The sequence below is a fragment of the Micropterus dolomieu genome, linkage group LG17 (assembly GCF_021292245.1).
Source record: "Micropterus dolomieu isolate WLL.071019.BEF.003 ecotype Adirondacks linkage group LG17, ASM2129224v1, whole genome shotgun sequence".
NCBI lineage: Eukaryota > Metazoa > Chordata > Actinopteri > Centrarchiformes > Centrarchidae > Micropterus > Micropterus dolomieu.
The window spans coordinates 16207840-16217862 of record NC_060166.1 but is presented as its reverse complement, the minus strand read 5'-3'; the positions used below and the strand labels follow the sequence as shown (position 1 = coordinate 16217862).

The 10023-nt window shown below is 39.0% G+C and overlaps 1 protein-coding gene across 3 annotated transcripts; it reads right to left on the bottom strand.

The window, feature by feature from the left end:
* Nucleotides 1–580: 580 nt before the first annotated feature.
* On the bottom strand, nt 581–9501 carry LOC123986508 (lysosomal amino acid transporter 1 homolog). Of its 3 annotated transcripts, XM_046074805.1 has the most exons (10): nt 9363–9501; nt 8996–9040; nt 8659–8912; nt 8354–8483; nt 7139–7226; nt 5742–5851; nt 5408–5509; nt 3765–3950; nt 2921–3076; nt 581–2846 (listed from the first exon to the last, which is right to left on the bottom strand). In XM_046074805.1, exons 2-9 carry the CDS (start codon nt 9029–9031, stop codon nt 2960–2962), a joined length of 1023 nt encoding a protein of 340 aa, XP_045930761.1. In that variant the 5' UTR covers nt 9032–9040; nt 9363–9501; the 3' UTR covers nt 581–2846; nt 2921–2959. The 3 variants fall into 3 exon arrangements, with proteins under 3 accessions (XP_045930761.1, XP_045930760.1, XP_045930762.1); XM_046074804.1 differs by having other exon boundaries at nt 581–3076; XM_046074806.1 differs by having other exon boundaries at nt 581–3076; nt 8659–8908.
* Nucleotides 9502–10023: the final 522 nt, after the last annotated feature.

Genomic DNA, 10023 nt, shown 5'->3' with positions numbered 1-10023 from the left:
TGTAGTTCCCCCATTACAAAGACTTCTTGTAATCCTATGATAACATCTAAGGACACTGTGCATGTGGTTTACAATCAAAGGCTAAGCTACTATTATTACAGACATGAAAAGGTTTTGTTAAATATAGCATGTCACCCTGCAGTAGCTTTGAGTCTATACTACAGTGATTTCAAACCCACCAACAAATCTAAAAATAAACTAATTTATTGTGATAATTATTGCTGTGTAAATTGAAGTGAAATGTAATGCACATGGTATTATGAAGAAAGTAAAGTAACTATACAATCCGGCACAAGGCATTTATGTAGTTTACAAGTAACAATTCCCAAAACAAAAGCTTTAAAACATTTGCAAAACAATCATCTATAATATCTATAAGATAAAGAAACCTACTAACATGTTTAGTGCATTTTCATTTTCAGGGGGGAAAGTGTAAAAACAGTAGTATTATTGTTGTCAAACTGTGCAGAGGACACTTGCAGTATGCACATTTGAGGGGTAATTTATTAATTTTAGCTGCGTGAAAGTTGCATCTCATGCCACGATAGAACAGAGCCTACATTCATAACATGACACTTGATTTAATATCCATACAAAATCATTTATTTTGCTCTTTAAAGACATTCACTCTCAAGACATGTCTGTTTCTTCAAAACAACATAGACAAATATCGGAGGATTCACTGTGTATTGCAGTTTATTCAAGTTTTGTACAGTATACAGTAAGTATCATACACAGAGTGGTTTTACATACACAATAGAATTGGCCATGAACAGTTAAATGCATATGGGGAAAAAAACCCGTTGTACTTACATATAAATACATCTTAGCAATACAGCATCACCATTAAGATAAAAACTACAGTCTTATAAATACTAAATTTTCTACATACAGTAGAAATACTATATATACAATAAATATATACTTTTTGTGCTAGATTGAAAAAGTATATCAGACTCATTTAGAAATAACTGAGAAGTGATCAAAGTATGAATTGTGCAATACAAAAATAATTTGCAAAAACTTAAAAAAGTTTTAAAATGTACTCTAAGTGCATATATTTGCAAATTAATTCCCTTTGCAGTAACTAACGTCAGAACAAATCCCGTATCTACATATACCACATTATTGCATCCCCTGACTGGCTAAGAATAGTCACGTTGTTCATAGACAAGGAATGACCAACACATACTCGTTCACATTTATTTTCCGAAACATAGATGTTGAGATGCTACAAAATATGCTTGATTAATTTTTACTCAATGTAGAGATAGACATGTTTCCACACATGAAGCGTTGCGCTCCAAATTCCTCAGGCACACTGGGAGAAATGAATCATATCCACACTATAACGAGGTAGAGAAATCTGCAGATCTCTGCAACTACAGTACTTATAATCATAATAGTTATTATGCAGATGACCGGGTTAAACACTGACAGCAGCACATACATACTGTGTAACAACATTTAGCACAACATAGAGCTGTTAGTTTTGCTAATGATCTAAATTAATATCCGCTAACTCAAACTGCTGATCTAGCTCATCAATAAGACTGCTTGTTCTGTTGTTTTTCCTCTCCTTAGTTATGTTGTATTTGTTTTGTGTTACTCTGTGAGTGACTGGAATGAAGCTATGAAGGGAAAAATGCTTTAAAAATAAATTTGACTTGACAAGAGCATCTTTGTTCTAAACCTGAACCTCATTACCCCATCAATGTTTCTATTCTCAGATCTATCTTAAAATACACTATCGAATGGTCATGTCTTCTTTAACATATGTCTTTGAATGCCATGAAGACATTACAAAAGAGGACGCCATTACATTACTACTCACAACACTTATCAGAGGCAGATCATATTTTAAGAAGAGGGGGTAGCATAGAGAAAAGGTCCCACTACAGTTTCTAAGAAAACAGCGCCTTACGTAAACCAGTCAATAGTTTAAAAATGTAACTTTGTTTAATTTTAAAAATAATTTAGTTATGAAATCAATATATATAGCACATTTATATTAAGACCGTGTTTAGTTTAAAAAAGGCACAAACAATGTGTTCCTCCAGGAGAGCTGAGAATTTGGACCAAGACAGCAGAAAAAAGCAACATCTCTTTGAAATGGAAATGAGGCTGTCACACGCCTGTAGTCAAATTAATATCTTTCAGGTGGAAGGATGGCACCTGCAGACGTTCACATCCTGTGAAATAAGAGTCTAGTATTTTGCTCATGACAATTTCCTATAAGCCAACTTCACATGGAAACATCTGTGGTGGTTCCTCTATTACAGTGCTCACACAGACTCCGTATATTATGGCACTCACACATCAAATCAGGCAGGAAAAATAAAAAAAACAAGCCCATACCATGCATCCTGGTTTACTACTGCAATCCAAAGTATCTACCCTGTCAAAAATGTGTTAATATAACAGGCACTTCATTCTTTCTTAACGCTTGCATTTGTGAAAAGACATCTGGCATTAAGCTTCCTCCTCTGGGTGTGTACGGTCTCCAATGGCAAATAAAACTACATTTACTCCGTCTAAAACTAAATCAAGCAATCCCAGTAGAAACATTTATCGAAAACGACAGTACTCATAACCAGATAAAGACTTCAGTGATGCCAACTTGGCTGCCTAGAGAGATATAGACAGACATGTTTTTTAAAGTGGTACTTAATTTAACTTTCTCCAGTGTTGAAAATGGATTAACCAGATGTTTTCTGTGGCTCTTCCTTTATTTCAATGGTAAACAACATTAGAGTTGATCATGGTTTTTGTCCTCTTAACAGCAGAAGAATGAGACTCTAAAGGCGCACAGGAACCTTCTCCAATGCTTCTGCAATATCTCCGTTCTGTAAAGTTGTTATGAGTAAATCAGTGAACGCTGGGAACACACAGGATGATCAAAAACAAACCGTAGACTGACCAGGGCGTTCTTGACTCCATGTTGTGTCCACTCTGTGTCCTACAAGCCTGACAGTTCCACTTCCTCACACAGCAGGGGCTCCACTTCTGGGGCACTGAGTAGTGAGCTGCTTTTAGGAGACTTGTTTTTCCTGTACATGATAAACTGGGCAGTCACCTGACTAGGTTAAGGCTCATACCAGCATCCTTTGCACTGTACTCCATCACACTGTGTACATGTGTACATGAATGCTTGTATGTGTATGTGCACCTGTATATCACACCCACCTCTGACATGTACATAATAACAACAATAATGGTAATAATATTTTTTTAATAATTTACTCCTGCATCCTTTGCACTCTGCTCATTGCACTATTGTCTCAATCTGTCTATTTTGTTTTTGTTTATAGTGTGTATATACGTGTTCTCTATACTGTAGCCCTTGTTTGATTTTATTACTATATTATTGTGTTATTGTATTATTGTATAAGCAAGCACATCGTGAGCATTGTACAATTCAGAGTCAAATTCCTCGTATGTGTACACACACCTGGCAATAAAGCTGATTCTGATACAGCTCACCAATAGTACACTCTCATCAGGCAACTCCTGAATCACTCTGTATGTATTTATAAATACATACAGAGTGATTATTCCTATATATATGTGTGTGTGTGACATGTTCAATAAGTTAACATCAATAAGTTTACATTATAATACTGTATGTGCTAGGATATGGTCGAGATATTTACTGTATGCCTGGATATGGTTCCAAGTGATAGATGTGAAGAAGTCTTAAACAGATATGATATGACAGCCTTTGTGCAGTCAACTTGTGAATTAACTTTTGTTTTAAAGGATACAAAGAAGTCAAGTATGAGGACTCCCAGGCTGCCAATGAGCCAGGCCAGATGTTTGATGATGAAGGTCTGTTTGGAGCCCCTCAGTGCAGGCAGGATCACCATGACGCTCAACCCATACGTGCCATTGCCCATCATGGCCAGGGCAAACAGCATGTAGGAGGTGCCCTCCGTAGACTGCCGCCGGAACTAGAATGGATAGTTTACAACATTTCATTAATAGGATACATGAAGGTCCATCCATCCATCCATCGTCAACTGCTTATCCTGCGTACAGGTTCGCGGGGGGCTGGAGCCAATCTCAGCTGACATCGGGAAAAGCGAAAGGCGGTCGCACACATTGTCTATGTGTGGCCCTGTGACACTCCAAGGACAATTTAGGGTCACCAATCAACCTAGTCCGCATGCAAAGTCCACAAAGAAAGGCCCCAACCCACAACCTTCTTGCTGTGAGGCGACAGTGCTAACCACTGCACCACCACGCCGCCCATATGGACATGAAGGTAATATTTGTAATGGCAGAAAATCGTTTCTCCCTACATATAATCTTTTTATTATTATTATTAGTATAATTATTATTAGTAGTACTGTTTATATATATATATATTATATATATATTATATATATTTTATATATATAGATATGTTTTACTGGAGCTTTACATCCTGTTAAATTTGCTTTCTTTGTACTTCTGCTCCAAACATACAGACAACAAGGATAAAACTGGTGTTATTTTATCTTTTTTATTACTATAAACAAATCCCTTGAAGGGATGATAACAGACAATGACAAGACAATTCATTCTTACTAACAAGCACTGTATTGTCTGTGTCGTGGCAGATTACACAGTAAATCACCTCAAAGCAGATTCAAGTTTCCATTATAAGTGACCAGCGTCCACCTAACATTGTTAAACGAAAGAAACATTTTCACCTTGACTGACTAATGGCGTTGTATACCCTGTTGTGGCAACTCGCATGGCAACAAGATGTTAATGCCCTGTAGATTACAACATGTGCTGGACCCAAACAACACCAGGCAACCAGCGAGTGTTTGCCATAGCAATACTGAGATTAATCATAAATAACAGACACAATTTCTTTTGTTATTTTTGGTTTCACCAAACTGGATCAGCCACTTTGCCACTAAAAGTGATATGTGATTTGTGATATGTGAAAATTTTCTGGGATTTCTGCAGAAAAACCAAGCACGTTGGAACACGAACGGAACTTCCACGGGGCAAATCTGACTTTTTACAATTTCCAATAGTAAGGGAGTATGTGTTTGTGTGCCCAGACGTTTTTCTGGCAGTGGCAGTGAACTGAGACGATCCCCTCTGGTGATTAATAGCTGCAGTCGAGCCAGGATGTTTCCCAAGCACAACAGCATCATTGTCTTCAACGTCTGGTTCTCATTTTGACACACATAACTGTATACACAAACACACAAATCCCACCCCCCGTCTTCAAACACACACAGTCCCCCTGTTTATGACTAACGGACATATGATAAGTACAGTTTTCCATCAGACCCTGAGAACGCCAAGGTCTACCTCCAGGATGGCACTGCTCACATGCAAACCACGTTACTGTGAAAAAAGGAAAGTCCACATCTCAACTTAATCACACCAACAAACGGTCACTTACATTTTTATAGAGCTGGGGGAAACGGGAGGAGAGGTAGAAGATAGATGCCATGTAACCACATACATAGCCAGTGATTTCCTCTGATTTTGAGGTAGCTGGACTCTGGTAAAGATGAGGACACAAAGAGGGGAGAAATGGTCAATACAGCGGCAACTACAAAAGAAACAGTACAAACAATCTCCAGTCCAAAGTGAATTAACGTGTATCCAACAAACCTGAAAATATCAGGGCAATAAACAACACAAAGTTGCTTTAAGAACCCTTAAATCTAAAGCCTGCACACATAATCACATGGATGCAAATATATACAGTGCACTGGACACAATCTACATACCTGGGTGTCTAAAGTTGTACTATTGTCTATGATGAGTTTGGGTAAAGCCAGGAGAACTAATGTAGCAGCGCCACACCACATGAAGCACAGCCACTTCAACACAGGGCTTTCTAGAGCACTCACGCAAAAAAACAAGAAAAGAAATGAGAGTGAAGACACAAACAAACAAACAATCCCCCCAAATCACGCATTTTTGCATTAGCTGACGCTCCTATACATAGTGTCATAGTGTATACTGTTTTACACGAGAGGAGCAAAAGACACTTATTCTGTTTTTTTCATATCAGTGACATTACAAGTAGCCAGTAACAAGTGTCAGTATGATTATGTGTCATTAGGCAGTTATGCACTTTTGGCTTTGGTGGTCACCACTCTTAAGTACAAAACAACTGGACTTGCCTCTATCGTCAATGAAGTCAGCAGGTGGCTGGACCTCATAACAACACAGGTTTTTCCAATCATAAAGTAAAACATCTACACCAGCTTTTTGGAAGTCTATTAGTAAGCCGTTACCCATTAATACGAGTCTTGGAATATAAGTAAATAAACTTAATCTCAGTATCTCTGGGAGATAGCTCTGTCCAGTGGGAATGCTTACACATGATGTTTAGTAACTGTGTTTAATAGTGATCGACTGATTAATCGTCCAGTTTATAATGTCTGCAGGCTGCATTGTCAGTGTAGCTGCTGTGGAACGACGTTAGCACTCCCATGTGCAAGTTTTGGGAGTTTGGAGCCCTAAATGTCCTCAGTCACCATCGTCTTTTCTAAATGTTAACGCGTTTCTCCCATCCTTAATGACAGCTAATCTAATCTAAAACCATTACTAGCTAAAAGTTAATATTGTTGTACTGCAGAGAATAATGCAGTTAAATGATGTCACGTCTGACAAACTGTACCCCACTCTCCCTTAAACACCAGACATGTCTTGAAATCTACATCATAACCGGATGTATTTTTTGGTTGACCGCTGGTGTTTAATAACTTAAGATGATTATCCTACTAACAAAAGAGAGCTCATTCCTGCCATCACAACAACAATACTATAGACTCATAATCAAGTATGTATGTCCTCTTGAGTATTAGTGATATTAGCAGGTTTGCATTTATAGATATGTTGTGTGTAGTCTATATAGCTGTATTTAGACATGCAGATTGCAATTTAATTAAAGTTCATCACTAATAAACTTGTAAATCTAATAGCTGACAAGGTATAACTTTCACTATATGATGTCATGCAGTTAAAATTAAACAGAGTCAACAGCAGGAAATATGGCATTCCTCCTAGTTAAGCTTTTCATTAATCTGCAGGGTCATGATATGGGTGAGTCACACAGCACGGCCATCACTCCCCAGCTCCATTTTATCCTAGTAGCAGAGATAATGTCAGGGCTTACTTCTGCTGGAGCTGTTTTTGATTTTATAGTAGAGAAACTGGGAGATGAGGATCAGGTCTGTGAAGATGTAGAACACCACTGTGACTACCTGAGAGAGGGACATGGGAAGAAGAAATTTTACAATGTAGCAATAACATTTGATTATGCAACTTAACTCACAACAATTTGTTGTTATGAGTTGATGAGTTCATAGTGTTTAGTGGCTCACTCCATACAGACAGCGCTAGGAAATAGGAGGGTACAATGAGAACACCCTTTAAACGATTGTGATTGGTAATACTGTTGAGATGGGTTCATCTTCAATTCAACAAAGTCTGAGCACAGCTCGTCTGAAATGTAATAACTCACCAATTACAGGGACAAGAAAGCAAATCACCGTTGGTCAAACTAAATATACATGACCACAACTTAGATCTGAGAGGGACTAACAACACAAGGATGGAGTTCATAGTACAGATTTATAAACTCCAAGGTCTCATCAGCGCAAAATGAGTGAGGCTAGGCAGTTACATGTCTGAGTGACTACAGGTCCTATTGTAACGTGGTCATGGGTCACATCTCTCCCCTACAGTGGATACTTTATTTCGTGTTTTATTCCCATATGAGTGTTTTCTTTAATGGTTTACTTTCATGATTAGAGAGGCTACTGTCCATCATTTTAAACATTTCCGTGGGCGCAGTAAGTGTATTGTCATGACAGGACAGAGGAAACTCTCCAGAGGGAATCGATTTCAACTTTTAGCTTCTGAAATAATTGAGACGCTCTGATGGAGCCCATGATTGATCAGGAAGACAGCTGGTTTACTCCAAACAGTTTCATTGTATGAACCTGGACTGCTTGTGAGACTGTTTGGATGTGTAGAAGAAGGGAGGGTGTGAATTAACATTAGATTCTGATCAATCTGATGCTGATCCTGTGCGCATAAATGCACACAGCATCTCTCTTACCACAGGAGTAATGCAACCATAAAATAATAAAAAACAGTGAAATGCTGCACTGTTGACTTAAGACCTGCTTTTTGGTCAGTTGCGCAATCGCTTTTTGTTGCCTAAAGATAGAAATCCTAAACCCTAACAATTTGCCTGACCACACCTCATTTTAAGACTAACAAGCGCATTTGCTATTTTAAAGAACGTGTGCGCTTGGTGTGAAAATGACAATTGCGTTGGTTAGAAACAAGCAATGACACTTGAAAGATAGGGCTGTGTGTTCACCTGAATGGGCAGTTGGCCGGTGAGATAGCAGCCTGCAAAGTTGGTCAGGTCTCCACTGAAGAGGAAGAAAAGAAAGCCAAACGACATGGCCTCCTCCACTTTACCGTTCCGATAGGCCACATAGACCTGCCTAGATAGACAGATAGATAGACAGATATGTAGATAGATAGATAAAACTAGGATAAGATAACATGAATTTCATCACCACAAAGCACAGTTTTATGACTGAGAACTGATTGCCACCTCACAAGGCAATACATGACTATTCTAAGACTGGTACTCATCTCAATGGCTATATGACTTACGGCAAAGTGGAGAGCAGGAAACAGAACATTGATACGAGTCCTATCACCACGCTGCAGTACTCCCACACGTTATCCACACACTCCTCCAGCAGGTACAGGATCCACGGCGTCCCGTTGACGCACACCGGCCGGCCCGGCGCTGGAGCTGTCCAGTTGGCGGCTGCCACGTCCACACTCTTCCCGGGGAAGCGCGCAGTGGCCATGGCGCGACGCTGTCTCTGTCCGCCGCCTGCAGGGTCTGCTGCTACCGCTGCCTCCAAAGTGTAAATAGACGTGTGTTTGTTCCGGGGAAACACAACCCAACCCTGGTGTAAGCAGGTCTACCAAGACTACCTACCTCATAAAACACATGTGTGAAGTCTTGTTCTGTCATTTGACGAGTCTGCAAGAGGAACATCAGTCAAACATGGACAGTGTTGTCAAGTAAATATCTAAACACGTAAGTTAACTATAGTGAACAAGTGAGAAGCGTTACTGCTGCTTTAGAGTTAATCCCAAATTAGTAATTACGCCTTAATGTCGGGAAATCCTAACATATTGGTGATGTTTGCTAAATTAGGACACTCTTTTTATTCTAAAATAAATACCGGCGTGCTAACTTTAGCTTTATATGCATTAACGTTAGCGGCAGACATTTGCATAGACTTGAGGATGAGATGCTAACGAACAAATATGGCTAAAATTATCTTCCAGTAACCGCTCACCTGACAAAATGGATTCGGTACCGACTGCAGAGTGTTTGTTGGGCTGTTTAAACTTTACCCACATCCTCACACGTCTCTGTAAACGATGTGCATAGTCTTTAAAGAGCATTACAGATTAGCTCCTACTGTTACAGTCGATCTCTGATTTCCCCAAAGTGTCAAGACCACATCACAACTTCCTGTGAGAATCTTTTCAAAATAATATCCTTAAGGACAAATATTTCTGTAGTTTAACATGCTGGTTAGCGAAATGTATAATAAGGAGCATATCCCATGTGTCGTTTGGAATATGTTTAATTTACACACAGTCCTAGATACATGTAGCCACATTGACTGATTTGTATGATATTCCATGGAGTAGCTCACCACAAGCAGTTTTGCCACATATATAGTGAAAAATAGAGATTTACAAGGTAGATATCCTTTAAAGTTGTCTGTATGGTTTTGCAATGGCTTGTACCATTAAAATTGCGTGGAGCCATTTTAGAATATGCTTTATGGCAACTGTTTTACATATTTAACTTAGTTTAGTCTAATAATTCCCTCATTCGCACATTCAGTATAGGTTTTTATTTGCTAATGTTTGCCTGTGACAGCCTCACGCCAGTAGCCCCCACCCCGCCTCCTTTTTATACTGAATGCTTAAAGCTGTCAAAGCCTG

Coding starts and splice junctions, on each gene's coding strand:
- LOC123986508 (XM_046074804.1), bottom strand. CDS start 9,031: ATGACAGAACAAGACTTCACACATGTGTTTTATGAG. Junction 3,951..5,407: donor TCCCCCAGCTCTATAAAAAT/GTAAGTGACCGT, acceptor TATCCATTCTAG/TTCCGGCGGCAGTCTACGGA. Junction 3,077..3,764: donor TCCTCATACTTGACTTCTTT/GTATCCTTTAAA, acceptor TAACCTAGTCAG/GTGACTGCCCAGTTTATCAT.